The 15,154-nt window shown below is 41.4% G+C and overlaps 1 protein-coding gene across 5 annotated transcripts in view; it reads right to left on the reverse strand.

Annotated features, from left to right (window-relative positions):
• slc12a7b (solute carrier family 12 member 7b) overlaps positions 1-15,154 on the reverse strand; it is a 47,046-nt gene that overhangs the window by 8,344 nt on the left and 23,548 nt on the right. For all 5 annotated transcript variants that reach the window (XM_068304344.1, XM_068304343.1, XM_068304342.1 and 2 more), the window contains exons 2-16: positions 10,795-10,892; positions 10,190-10,321; positions 9,120-9,266; positions 5,567-5,621; positions 5,246-5,376; positions 4,915-5,156; positions 4,601-4,812; positions 3,763-3,930; positions 3,593-3,691; positions 3,382-3,439; positions 2,323-2,497; positions 2,111-2,229; positions 1,886-1,984; positions 1,485-1,604; positions 277-381 (exon numbers count right to left, since the gene is read on the reverse strand). In XM_068304344.1, the coding sequence (XP_068160445.1) occupies positions 277-381; positions 1,485-1,604; positions 1,886-1,984; positions 2,111-2,229; positions 2,323-2,497; positions 3,382-3,439; positions 3,593-3,691; positions 3,763-3,930; positions 4,601-4,812; positions 4,915-5,156; positions 5,246-5,376; positions 5,567-5,621; positions 9,120-9,266; positions 10,190-10,321; positions 10,795-10,892 (1,960 nt within the window). The remainder of the gene's footprint in view (positions 1-276; positions 382-1,484; positions 1,605-1,885; positions 1,985-2,110; positions 2,230-2,322; positions 2,498-3,381; positions 3,440-3,592; positions 3,692-3,762; positions 3,931-4,600; positions 4,813-4,914; positions 5,157-5,245; positions 5,377-5,566; positions 5,622-9,119; positions 9,267-10,189; positions 10,322-10,794; positions 10,893-15,154) is intronic.

Raw genomic sequence — 15,154 nt, forward strand, 5'->3', positions numbered from 1 at the left:
TATGTTGAACAAAAATACGGACAGAGCGATGACTCAAATCTCGAAAAAACTCGTATGTCAAGCAGCTGCTGTCTGGAGGGACTACTGCATGTTATTTCCAACAAGAAATGAGTAGCAGTATTACTGTCATATAATATTAGTACTAGAGCACTAGTGTTTTACAATTTACTCAGCACTTAACTTTAGCAGAAAAGGGCCCCTCCATTTCCATCACTTTCAGTCCACCATAACAGCGACAGGGCCTGCTCTGTCAACTGTGACCTTACGTTCACTCACCTCCAGTTCTTAGTGTGTGGTGGCGCCTCCTCCAGGCGAATGAGGGCGTAGCGTGCTGCGTTGAGAGATAGGCCGCGGATGCCGTCTCCCCACTCCTTCTCTGCCCTAGAGCCAAAAAATAGAACACCAGTTATGTCATTAGTGGACATGTTCTAATTTATGAGGTGACCTCCATGTTAGCATCTCATATCAATTAAGTTATTGATATGAGTTCCAATCTCATATCAATAAAGTTGTCCAGTCCTGCTTTCTTCAGTTAAGAACAATCTCCAAAATCAAACCCATGCTCCCACATTCCGACTTAGAAAAAGTAATTCACACATTCATCTTCTCCAGACTCGATTACTGTAGCTCACTCCTCTCTGGCATCATCCATAAATCACTCTCCCACCTCCAACTGGTCCAGAACGCAGCAGCTAGGCTTCTCACTGGTTTTAACAGACGACATCACATTACCCCAATCCTGGCTTCCCTCCATTGGCTCCCTGTGCGTTTTAGAATTGATTTTAAGATTTTGCTGATCACACTTAAAGCCCGTCTGGGTCTGGCCCCGAGTTACATAGCGGAAATGTTGGCCTTAGATCCTTGGGCCCTTCTGTCGATTCCAAAGTCGAGGCTTGAATCTAAAGGCAATCGTGCCTTTTCCATCCGGGCCCCTCGACTTTGGAACGACCTGCCAGAGGAGTTAAGGCGTGTAGAATCAGTGACATCTCTTAAATCATTTCTTAAAACCCATTTTTATAGACTTTTCTTTATGTGATGTCGTCTTTCACTTTTATTTTTATTTATTTTTGTCATCATGCAATGTTGTCTTTTTATCCTTCTATTCTTTTTTTTCTAAGTATTAAAAACAAAAGAATAGTTTTATTGCTTTTATTGTTCTTATCTCTTTTACTATTCTGTCTTAATTCTTGCTCTGGTGTGTTTTGCTTAATTTTACCTCAATTTTAGCTTAATTTTGTCCCGCTTTTATTTGGCCTCACTGTTTTGGCTCTTTGTTGCCATATGTATCCTGCTTTTGCCTTGTTTGTCAAAGCACTTTGTAAACTTTTGTTTTTAAAGGTGTTATATATATAAAGTTATTATTATTATTATTAACATAACAGAAGATTTTCCTTGAATCTCTCTTTTGTGCTCATTCTGTATTCATGATTTTGCCCTGTACATTTTTTTTATCAACATTGTTTGAGTAACGAAGTCATTCTTACCCTCTGTACTCAATGTATTTGTAGATGCAGCCGGCGATGGCCATGGCCACAATAGCGTAATACCAGGAGGAGATGAACATGAGGGCCAGAGACAAGCTCATCCCCAGGAAGGACAGAGCCCTGTGGGGGGGAAACACACTTTACAACAGTCTGTCAGTGGGTTCATGGGAACGTCGGTCCCTAATGGACGGCTGAGAGGCTTAAGACTCCAGTTCAATGTTGAAATCCACAGCTAACAATAGTGCAGGGTTATATTGTTCTAAGTCTTTGTACTGGAAGTAATCCCCCTGAAGGCCATCATCATCGTCACCCCACTCAGTAGGTGTGTGTGTGATGGTGAAGGTGTGTGTGTGTGTGTGTGTGTTGTGGCTGTAGAGACAAACAGAACCATCCTCACACACCAGTGATAGTATTTGAAGCGTGGCCTCCAGTTCGGTGTGCACAGCAGGGTCTGCACCGCACACGCCAAGTTCACAAACAGGTAACACATGAGGAAGAACCTGAATGGAGACATGAGGCACACATGTTAAATTCAGCTTGGAATTCACAGGAAGTGGCTTTAAGAAGTCAAATCCTTTGTGTGGTTTGATGGACTAAACGATGGGGTGGTTCAAACGGATGCTGACATGGAGAGGATGGGGGCCACGGCGTCCAGGGAGGCGATGAGAATGCCGATCTCGCAGATCCCAGCGGTCAGCAGCAGAGCCCAGGTGGGTTCTCCGTTAGCTTTCCCGTGACCAAACACCTAACACACAACCAGGAAACAAGTGAAACATGTGAACCTGACACGCTCACGCAAGGGAGGAGCACGGCTGTGACTGGCGCCGCTTTGACCAACCTGGAGGAAAGGGATGATGCCATCTCTCGCTATCGCCTGCAGAAGACGTGGGGCGCCAGTTAGACTCTGTAGCCCTGCCCCACAGCAGGAGAAGAATGAGCCAATCACAATGACCCAGGGAGAGGGCCAAGATAGCGTGCCTATGACGAGGTTTCCTTTCACCGAGTCACCAAACCTGTAACGCAAACATTGTCCCTACAGTAAAACATCAGGTTGATCATGTTCATTCGTCTCTGTTAGAGGAGTTGTTCCTTGATGCTGAGATGCTCAGGAACAGAGGGGTGGACTGAAGCACTATGGGTAATCAATCAACAGAAACTAAAGCAGAAGTTCAGTAGTTCTCCATTAACAAGTATTATGGGATTATGTGTAAAATAAGATTTTCAGCTGATGTTTTAGAAGTGAGGTTGAGGTTGGTATCAACACAAAGGTTTGTTCATTTCTAATTTTGACAGTTTTTTAACATATATTTGATATTGTGATAAAATGTTATGCTGTGATATGTGTGAGTCTCTTTTAATAGTACAGTGAGTGTTTGAATATGTATATTTTTACTATATTGTAGATGTATTTTACTGATATTACTGGTTTTCATACATCATGGCCAGGGGACTACAGATGAAAACCAGCCTTCTGGCTAATTCTGCCTTTTTTAACCATGTAAAATCATGTGTTCTATGAAATTGCATTGTCCCCTTCAAGTAAACTAAACTATGCAAGGTAATTGTTATTGTATAAATAAATGTGAATCTATTAGTGACTTCAGAATCTGTTATTATGCTAACAATCATGTTAAATTCACTTTTGATGTGTTGAAAATAAGAATGTTTATAATTATTAACCAAGTGACACAAAGGATGCATTTAAAGACTACAGGATTGCATTAAGCTAAAATGATCTGAAGTGTTTTGAGCCTCTAGTGATGGTGGTTCTCATTGTTCACATTATTTTAACTCAAACTCTTTCTTTACTAGTTCAGGAGGCGACATTTAAATGAAGTTGATGACGTGTTCCCTTAGCACACGTAACGTTTTACGGGATTCTCTCTTCAACTCTTACTTGTCTCGAAGCAGGACTCCTTCAATGCAGGCGCCGAACAGGATGACACAGGTGACGTCTGGAAGCTGCGTTCAGGACAGAAACACTACTCCATTGTACTCTATGTGCAGCACAGACATGATACTTATCACTGATATAATCATTCTAGTGCTGATCTGAATTCAGAAAATGTGTTTAAATCACTGCAGAATCCTAAAAGATGAGAGGATACAGATGAAGGAGGTCGTAGCGATAGCCAGGATGGTCCCGATGGGAATGGACTTCTGAGCATCCCGCAGGTCCCCGGAGCGGTTGGACCCCGCCATGATACCTAGACCAGGACAGAAGTTGAGTCTGCAGCCCACAGAGGAGTCCCACATGTGAGTGTGTGTCGGCTCTCACCAGTGACGGATGGGAAGTAGATGCCGACCAGCAGAGTGAAGAAGGTGGTGATGTCATTGACCACGTACGGCATGTAAATGTCTTTGGCTGGGTCGCTTCCTCCCACAGACGGTAGCTTTGTGGCTTCTACCAACATATCCAGATGGCCGTACTGCGACCACATGTTTTCTAAAGGAGACACACAAACGAAGGAGACCAGCTCAGACAACAAAATAGAAAAGAAGCGTGCAAGGAGTTTGTAATTCATCATAAAAGAAGATACAAACTATTTTCTGTACCAACTGACAGATATTAGGTTTGTCATGTCCAGCGGTTACATATTGAGGCATGTTCCCAGATTTAGTAGAATATTCAGAAAAAGATTGCAATCCAAGACGGACGAATGCGTACTCAGATGTTTAACAAAGCATACAGGAGCGTGTGTTCTCGTGACTTTTCATACTTTATCATAGTTTATGTAACTTATATAAAACTAATTATACACAGGTAAAGTCTGCATGTCTACTGGTTGATCTTTTCTTTCATAATTTTGGGTGTTTGGGGCTTTTTTGCAAGACTCGAATGGATTAAAATGATTTTAGTCATTTTAAATGGGGAAATGTTGTTAGACTTACGAGCTGAGTTATGGAATATATTATCAAACTTGTATCTCGAGGTACTTTTTATTAAAATCTTTTACATTAATTACAAGGTATAATTTGGTTGGTTCAGTCTAAGTAGTGGAAGAGAGTGACTGAGAGAATAAAAATTATTTATTTCCATGGAAGGTTTTTGCAGTTTTATGTAGGTGAGAGCCTGTTTTCAAGCCCGATGTCACTAAAGCCTCCAGACTTCGCACCTGAAATGACTCCGCTGGTCAGGCCGGGGATGCCCTGCATACTGGTCACATTGTTGTTCGTAAAGTACTCGTTGCAGGTGGAGTTAAACTCAGAACCAGCACAGAACAGCTTCCACAGCTGGGTAGTTACCGTCACATTATCTATTTCCTCTGTCTTAAGACAGCGATCGAAGTTGTGGTTCTGTAGAGTCCGGTTCCCTAACATACAAACACTGTGGAGGAAAAGAGACACAGTTTGGAATAACTGCTATGTAGTAGTAATACACTAAAAATACTGCTACTTATTGCTCTTATTGCTCTCATCCTGGACTCACGGGAAGTCTGGAGGCTCAAAGATGGTCTTGATGACTCCAGCATAGATGGCCAGGATGGAGAGGATGACACAGGCGAGGAACACCAGGGCCAGCTTGTTGACATACTTCACTCCAACAAACACAACCACAGCCATCAGTGCCAGGCAACATGTACCGTAAACACGCATGTTATTGAGCAGGGCTTCGGCTTCATCCTCCTTCCTCTCTGCAATGAAGATGGCTGCCTTCGGCACAATGTAGGTCTGCATGGAGAAAGGACCGACATGCACGTGTTGTTCCGTCAAACAGAGGATAATCACTTTCAGAAGACGTTTCTGCACGCTCCACTCACCAACAGGATCTCTATGGTGCCCAGAATGTACATGGAGCCAGCAAAGGTTGTGCCGAGGTAAAAGCAGAGACCGACGGCTCCACCGAACTCGGGGCCCAGAGATCTGGAGATCATATAGTAGGAGCCTCCAGCTGGAGAGACAGAACAGCTTCATGCTGAAAAGGTTTGTGACTTCTCATCAGTTGAAACAAATTCAGAAAAGTTTGAATGCATCAATGGTCAGGATGTCTGAAACTTTGACTTCATGTTATTCTTATCTTAAACTGAGCCGAACTACAACCATGTCACTTGTTATAAGGCTTCTTAGTCAAGACATCTTACCGGGAACAACCCCATTGGTTGCGATTGCACTCATGGATATGGCTGTCAGCATGGTCTGGAAGACAGGAGGGAATAAAACAATGAATAAAAATCTGAAGAGCTCAACACATTCATTTGAAATAAACTTCTCGTTCATTTTTAGTGTTAGAACATAAAAAGTGAGCAAAGTAGCTGCAGTTGCTGCCGTTGTAGTTCCTGTTCTTCGTCATCTTCTGCTTCATTCAAAACGGACTTTTCACACTCTTGACTTTTCCACGATCTTCTCTTTAATGCTGTTCTTTTTTGCATGGTTTCCACAATAATAGGACTTGAGCCTGCTAAAGAAGTTTAAGGAGCTTATGCTGTAAATCTGGTGCATTGGTAATGGATACAAGCTTTTCCATAAATCAGTCTTGTTGCGTAGGGTATTAACTAACACAAACTCCGGATAAAAGAACCTACAGAAGAAAAGGGTAGGAAAGAAGATGAGCAGAGACACAAAAGAAAGATGAAAAGTAATAGTGAAATAATGAAAGGAAGAGGTTGACAGCAGAGGAACAGAGGAGAAAGGAGAAAGGAGAGGGGGATGAGGTCGTGACCACGATAAACCCCGTGCGCTATGATGGGCATCCGCTTTAACGTGGCAGACGAGCTGGAGGAAAGCCAATTAGCTAACCATTTTAACTTCCTCTTCCACTGAAACCATAAGCAGCTATACGTTAGCTGACCGGCAGAGAAGAAGAACTAGCTGTGAAAAAGGAAACAAAGAGATGCTGGTCTGGTTACAGAAATCCCGTATCTCAAATCGACCTACTCATTTACTAAACAACCAAAAATCTCCACGTATTTCAGTTAACCTGCACAATGCAGTCATTAAAATAAATCTGAATGTCGGTGTTTTCATAAGGTCTTAGTATGAAGATAATAGTTAAGTTATTGGAGAAGTTATAAGTTATACAATATTTAGACTGTGATTCCTTTATCCACAGAATGGTAGGACAGAAGACATGGTCAATAATAGTTGGAGAACTGATTGTATGAAATACAAAACCAGTTGTTTTCTGGGCCAAGCAGTATTGAGACAAAAAAATAAATCAATACATAAACCGTAAATAATCTCTAATCTCTTTGTCAACACAAAACAAACGACACCAGCTCTACCAGTATTCAATTCAGTCGGTTAATAAACCTGTGTGTAGACCCTCAACGCAACATTTACAGTCGTGATGAGTCAAGGGCAAACCAAATATGACCTGGGAGAGTCAGTGCCGAGTCAGATGTGGTCTAAGCAGTGAAAATGAACGTTAATCTGTTGGGCTAAGCCGAGCTCTCTCTTCTTATGCAACAGTGATGCACTAAAGCTCTCCTGACGCACTAAGACAGATTGGAATATGAAATGCTGCCTGACTCTGGAGCCACACGATCTGAAACAAAGTCACCACAGAAACAGATTCTTTCCTGATAATGTACAAAATAGAGTGAGCATTCACGCATCAACGCTCGCGACTTCACCTCATTGCGGATTTTTGGTAGGCAGTCATGTGATACCGTACGCGCATTCTATTGGCTGACGGTATCCGGCAGTGCGCTACGTTCAGTGAGTCTCGGACTTACGTGAGACACAAAAGTGTTTTAAACAGTCTTATCAGAGTGTGAGAAAAGGTAATAAAGATAGAAAGTGGTTTAATATAGATTCTAAATTAAATTTTAATGCTCATATCAAAAGTACGGTTAAGAGTGGTTTTTATCATCTAAAGAACATTGCCAGGGTGCGGCCATTTTTATCTCAAACCAACACAGAAACACTAATGCAAGCTTTTGTTATTTGTAGAATTGATTACTGCATCTCTTCTCTCTGGTCTCTCCAAAAAAAGCACTACTCCATTACAACATCTTCAAAACTCAGCTGCACGAGTTCTGACGAGGACCAGAAAGAGAGCTCACATCACACCAGTTTTAGAGTCACTGCGCTGGTTATCTTTACGCCACAGAATCAATTTTAAAATCCTTTTAATGGTTTTTAAAGCTCTTAATGGTCTTGGTCCAAATTATTCATCTGATTTGCTTTTATCATGTACACCCTCTAGATCTCTCAGGTCTTCAGGTACTCCCCTTCTAATTTCTCCAAAAGTTTCAACCAAAACATATTGCGAGGCCTCCTTTTACCACTACGGCCCACGTTTGTGGAACAGTTTGCCTGAGGACCTGAGGAAAACAGAGAATGTGGACGTTTTTAAAAAAAAACTCAAGACCCACCTTTTTAACTTTTTTTGTAATTTTAACCTCTTAGTCTAGCTGTGTTTGTGTTGGGGATGAAGGGGATTTTTCTTGTGTAAACTATTTTTGTATTGTTTTTATGTAAAGCACTTTGGGCTACTCACTTTGTATGAAAAGCGCTTTATAAATAAAGTTTGATTGATTGATTGATTGATTGATAATATCAAGATGATTTCAGACGGGGTATAAGGGGCAGGAACTGTTTGGTCTACAGCGGGAGAGCATGGAGAAAAACTGTCCAATCATTTTCCTGTTCCATTAGGAAGCTCAAATCCTTCTGTTGAGACGGGCCTCAGATCGGTTTGTACTCTTCCTGATTAAAGCGACGTAATCCTAGTTCGTCAGACCAGCAAATATAGCCGCCGTGTGGGTGTGGATGTCGCCATCTCTCTGACACTCTCCTGATTGTGGCATTGCATGTCAAGCTGCCAGCTCCCAGTAGAAGCCAGGAGTCACAGTGTCTAAATATAGGAAGATCAGTGGCGAGTCGGTCCACTGGTCTGTCATTCATTGCTCCTATCGGTCTCCCATTAGGAGGATGAAGCAGCATCTGGGTGTCATCACAACACTCCAGGAGAACACGGATGGATTATAGATTAATATGATCACACATTAGTATGAAGGCATTAAAGAACTACATGTGGAACTTACAGAACATCATTAATCTAATGGATTAGACTGTAAAGCCTTTCAGAGAGACGGAACATACAGGAATAAAAAACTGTGCTTTCAGGGCGTCAGTGGAGAACGTCTCACCTCCGTCCTGCTGGACTACAGTATGAAGATGCAGCAGAGCAGGTTTAAAAGGGCAGGGTCAACCCGGCTGGTTTGACTGGGGTGGTTCGACTTCTCCTTGTGGGTGACTATATCTCCCATCGCTCCACATCCTGTCCTTACCCAGTGTTTAAATGTAACATCTAAACAAGGTAATCTAATTATTGCTCTACCCCCTTCTACAAACTACCAAAGGACAGTATTGTAGGACAATTTTAATAAAATGAATGGATCATGCTTTATTGCCTGAAATATATGGTGCAGTGGGTAGCGCTGTTGCGTGAGTGTTTGCTTGTGCTGCGTGAGGCTCCGCACACATTGATCCTACATTTTATGTACAATAATAATAACAATAATAAACTAAAAATAATAATTGTTTTTTATTTTACATTTTATGTTCACATATACACACTGGGTTTTTTTACCATAGTGATTTGGTATATGATTTGTCTGAGGAATGTTTCTTACTAACATTATCATTGGACACAATAAGTACTAAGAAGAGTGGAACTGAGACACTCACACAAGAGCAGCACAAGCCAACGATAGCCAGGGACTCCAAGATGCCTGCAGTACCAACGATCCAGGTGAGTCGAAGGAACAGGATGACCCCCAGAATGTTCTGGAGACAGGGGAGGTAGACCCCCATGAAGGTCCCCATCTGAGGGCTCTGCAGACAGTCCAGGTAAAAACAGATCGACGTGTGAGAAAGATGGGACCGTAGAGTTTCATTAGTGAAGATCGTGATGTCATTAATATGAGGGCACACATTTTTTTAATGTCTTCTATAAGTTTTCACTCATCAGAACTCAACAAAAACAACCACTACCCTCCGTGAGTAGTGAAAATCTTTGGTCCTGAGACAGCTTCATCACATGATGATGTTTGACATTAATGACAATCACAAAGCCTGTGTTGGATGACCAAGACTTCAGCCATGGACGCAGCACAGATGATATCGATTCTAAGCTGTAAATGCTTCACAAGCCTCGTTACCGGTAAAACTGAACTGATCTACACCGTCGGCAACTCAGCTTCTGACCAGAATGAAGACATGTCCACCATCTCCCTTTGTCTTCTTGAGTTGTGTATATAATAAACAGAGTTTGTGTCTCAACCACACAATTTGTCATGCAGTACATCTGTGGCCAGCTGACTTATCAATCCAAGATAATGTCTTATACTCTACTGCAAAGAGTCAGAGTGTAAACATAAAGAGCACAGTGAGCTTTTATCTGGCATTAGTGTAATGTACAGCAATATATTCAATTATGAGTGCTATATATAGTGATATGCTTTTATTTTGTCTGATTGTAATAAATGGAGCTTTACTTTAAAGTAAAAAAAAAAAGGGGGGGGGCAGAACACAATGACTGTGTTTATATTCACTTAAAATACCTGAAGTGTTTTTTCTGCCTTTCAAAGACAAAACAACAGGAAGGCTATTTATTAAGTGTATAATGACAAAACACACAATAATACATAGAACTTGGCCAAAATATGAAGAAGCTTCATTGCTCATACATTTTTAATGAAGTTCATCTGTTCAAAAGTTGTTGTGCAATTGTGAAATGTTCTGTCAGACGACTCTACCTTAACAGTTTTCTTTTTGGGCCCCTCATCCTCCTCAGCCTCCTCATGCTCCTGTGCCCCCTGGGGGAGATTAGTGTAGTTTGCCAGCTTATTGAGCAGTGATGACACCATGGGGTTGCTGTCCATCTCCTCCTACAAAACACCAAAGCTTGTTCAATAATTTCCCCTACATTGGGCCAATAAAAGTAAATTCTTCTTCTTTTCTTTTCAAAACTAAATCAGTATCACACAAACATTAAATACATTAAATACATTAGCCTATCCATGGAAAAGTAGAAAGATATAAAAAAAACTGTCTGAAAGCATAATATTAGAGACATGAAGAGAGACACAAACTGGCACTTTTCAACCCAGTTAGTGAGGGAATTGTTCATTCTGAGGTGAGACTGCTGCTGCCTCAATTCACATCTCACCCATGTATTCAAACAAGAAAGAGGAAAAGTCAGCAAGTTTGAGTTTGAAATCATGCACATTATTCAATTAAAAAATCTATATCAAGCACTGATCTAAAAGAATTTAATTTAATCATTACATATTTTTTACTCCTCAAGGGTGAAGTTGAGGCTCTAGTTGATCATGACGAAAAATATGGAAGGGTTGGTCACCTCAAAAAGAGCCATATTGGTGCCATCGTAGCTGTTATTGCCTTTGTCATTGTCTGTGTTGTTGATGAAAGGACTGTTTTCTTTCGGGACACCATCACCTGTGAAAATGCAACACAAATCAGCTGAAGTTTAACACTGTGGAGGTAGACCAAGAAAGACTGAACAAAACACATCTTCATGGTGTTCCTGAAGGTCTGCAGCTGTCTGATGTTTTACCCTTGCTGTCAATGACTGTATTAGGGATGACACAATACTAGAGGTGCATTCAAGTTTAAAGTCTGGCATCATAACAAGCTTGAATCATTTCGTGCCAATATTTTGATTCATTATTTCTCAATTACATTTTACAATACACAAGTGCTCCTGTGTTTACAGTAGAGAAAGGAAAATATAATTAACCAGTTCTTTGAGTTCTCCAGCTTCCTCCCACCTCCAAAACTTGTGCTTCAGGTAAATTAGCCTGTATAAAACAGCCCGTAGGTGTGAGTGTGTGTGTGACTGTTATCCCAGCCCCCAGTTGGCTGGGATAGGCTCCAGCAGGTGGAGAAAATGGATGAATGGATTATTGGACATAAACTTCACTACTGGACAGTCTAAAGAAAGCTTCAACTAAATGAAGAAAAGTACAAAGAGTAGAAAAGAACAGATAGCAGGAAGTCCACTTGGTTGTCGAGGCACATTCTTCTTAGACTGTAAGACACGTCATCTTCCCAATTACTCCATAAACACCATAAACACCTGGTCCCACTACAGTGCATTTCAAGCCATCTCCTCCCCTCCATTCATCCACTTTGTGTCAATATAGTCACCTCTACCCCCCTCCTCCTGAGAGATTCACTGTACCCCCTGATTACACAGGGCACAAAGGAGGACCTCAGTCCTGGAGGCGCTGTGTGAAAGTACTCTCACTGAAAGAGCTTCTCTGCTGGCAGAAGGTACAGGGGGTGGCCGGTGTTCCCCAGGACTGCCCTGGCTTTGGACATGGTCCTATTTTCCAGAATTGTCTCCAGAGTACAAGCTCTGACCTACCACTGAATCTGCTCTACGGATGAGTCTATTTAGAAGCACCATGTCCCTTTTCCTGGCCTGACCACCCCAACACACAATGGCGTAGGACAGCACACATGACTGGTAGAACATGCGAAGGAGCTCAGATCCACTTCCTCCTGTATGCCTCCTTGGCCTCCCTCAGGCAGAGTCTTACTTCCTGCTGGACCTTCCTCATTTCCTCCTTGTTCCCGCTCCAGAAGACACGCTTCTTCCTGTTCACCTCCTTGGGTAACCAGAGTTTATTGATGAGGTAGGACTTAACTGTCCTGACAGGCACCATTGTGTCCACACAGAAGTTCATATAATCAGTTAGACACTGTGCAGCCCCTTTGACATCTCCCCCATGTGACCCCACTATTATATCACAGTCTGCGGTCTGCAATAAGTCCCTGACTGTCTCCTCAACTTCCAAACCATAAATTATTCCTTGTTTTAGAAGTTCCTGCTGAAACAGTGGAGACTAAATAATTTTTTCACATCTAATAATTCAGATCACAGCAAGAACTTTAACATACCGGGACAATCAATAACTAAACATGCAAATGGACTCATGACGTGCAAAAAATCTCAGGCCAAAAAAACACTATGAAAATGGTACAATTTCAAATGTTGTCAAAAGACCTTGCAAACAACTGCTTCTTGTAATTATTTATTCAGACTCAATTTAAGATATAGAAGCACATAAAACACTAATGAAAGAATCTGAACGATAAGAATGCAAAAATGGAATTTTCAATCAGGCTGAATAGTGACAGAAAAAGAGTGTGTTTCCTCAGGTTAATCAGGTTTATAACATAACTGTCACACAATCAGCAACCACCCCAACTGTGTAGAGAACGTGAATTAAAGAAAAGCCATAGAAGATGTCAACAGAAGATACAATAAGAGAGAAATAGATGGCAATGCTTTCAGGAAGGTTGATAAAAATCAGTTCCGTTTGGAACAGATTCTGAGGTCTGATTCAAACATTCACGAATTGTCAATTTCAATTCATCCACACATCTTCTTATTGCTGAGTCAATCGCAATGATCTCATCTGGAATGTACCCCACCAGGCAAGAGGTGGGGTACACTCTGGGTTGGACATCAGCCCATCGCAGGGTCACATGAAAGACAAACAACCACACACACAGTCACACCACCAGGCAATTAGTACTGATCACCTAAGGTGGAGGAAGGAGGAGTCCATAGAACCTGGAGAGAATGCACACAGACATGATGACATACAAACAGCAAAGAATAGACTCAAAACCTTGCTGTAAGGCAACAGCGGTACCCACAGCGCAACAATACTGCCCAGATTTTCTATTTTTGATTCTGTTTGCAATTTCCTCAGCCAAGTTGAGTGCTATCAACTGTGTTAAATGCATATTTGGAAATATATTTGTTAATAGACAAATGCTTATCACTAGTAGCCAGTTTACTACCACTAAACTCGTGGCAGTGATCCCATGACGCAACACAAATAAATGAATCTTCATCATGATACTGAATGATACTGTCTTACAAAGAATGGCTTTTAGAAAGATTTTATAAACACACCTCTCCCCTGTGAAATAAAAATGTTCCTGAATTATGACCTTCTGACCTTCACCCTCTAACAGGAACAAGAATCACCAAAATCCCTCCCCTAGCACCCTGTCAAGTTCTCCATTACAACACTAAGAGTCATTTTACATATTGCATTAAAGCTGCAGACACTTAAGTGCCTCAAAACAATGAAGAAAAAATATATCAGCATCTCAGGAACTTTGCTCTGTTTGAGATTTCATAGGAAACTTTTCCTGTTTGATCCAGATGCAGGACAAATAAGAGGCTTGCAGCCTGGCTTAGCTCACTGGTAATCACAGAAAAAGTCAAAGCATCCTTGTTCTGTAGAGCTCTTTAAAACACAGTCTAAATATATATTTAAGTGTGTGTTTTTATATGTGTATGTGTGTTATACATGTGTGTTATATACTGTATATATATTTATAAAATGCATACACATACATATATAAACACATAAATACAGCATATACAGGTAGTCCTCAAGATACGAACATTCGACCAATGAACAACTTCCTATGAGCAACACCAGTTTGTTCACGCAGCTCCAACACTCGTCTCCTCCTCTTGTTACATCCCACGAAGGGGATGTACTTTTTGTGTGTTCGTCCATCTGTCTGTCCGTCCGTTCTTTTGTCCACTAAATATCTTTGCAACCATTACAGATACAAAGATGACACAAAAGCACATTACTGTACGTGGGCGGCAAAGGTGATGAAAATGAGATGATGATCTTGACCTTGAGAAAACTAGGTCAAGGTCAAATTTCAACTTTTGTACTCATTGCGGATTTTTGGAAGGCAGTAATGTGATACCGTACACACATCCTATTTGCTGACGGCATCCGGAAGTGCGCTCCATTCTTTGAGTGTGTTTCGGACTTCTGTGAGACACAAATGTGCTTTAAACAGTTGATCAGTGTGGGAAAAGGTCATACAGATAGAAGGTGGTAGTTCGTTGCTCTATCGCGGAGTTCGGTGATTGCCTGTGGTTCCTGGAACGCATTAACTGCGGGGAACGATGGCGCACTGTATCCCTTTTTGGGTACACATCTCTGAAACCTGATGAGAAATAATCGCAAAACAAAAAGCACCATTTTCAGAAAGGCAGAGGCATAAAAATGTGTAGGGCAGAGTAAAATGTTGAATTCAGGAATTCAGGGGTGTCGCAGGATGTTGCAGTCTCTGACTGCCTTGTTGCTATTTGTCTCTGTGAGCATCTCAGAGAGTCAGGCTTGGATACTTTACGGTTTGTCATGGATGATAAAGCAAAGACTAGTAAAGATAGTGATAGTGCGACCATCTCTATGACGACAACTCTGACTGTGATCAACAATAACTCCTCCCTCCTCCTCTTTCTTCATTCTAAAGGAGAGCTACATGCTACAGTATCAATCAATCAATCAAGTTTTATTTATATAGCGCTTAATCATGGCAACAGACATTTCAAAGTGCTTTAACAGACAGAGAAACGCAACTAAACCCTCCAGAGCGAGCATAAGCGACAGTGGCGGGGAAAAACTGTACCGCAGAGTGGATCTTCAGCTGACTCTGGCTGTTGTTGTTGATGCCCTTCCTCTCAAGGATTAAATTATAAGGACAATAGTTTACCATAAACTACTCTGAATTCAAAAGCATCACATGAATCGAGAGTTACACTTAACCATAGATATTGGAACCATACACATGCGTTTTGATTCTTATTTATTGTATAGTATCATGATATTGTGAACACCTGTGTTAATGCAGACTGTTCTTGTGGT

Source organism: Antennarius striatus, chromosome 20 (genome assembly GCF_040054535.1).
Source record: "Antennarius striatus isolate MH-2024 chromosome 20, ASM4005453v1, whole genome shotgun sequence".
Lineage (NCBI taxonomy): Eukaryota > Metazoa > Chordata > Actinopteri > Lophiiformes > Antennariidae > Antennarius > Antennarius striatus.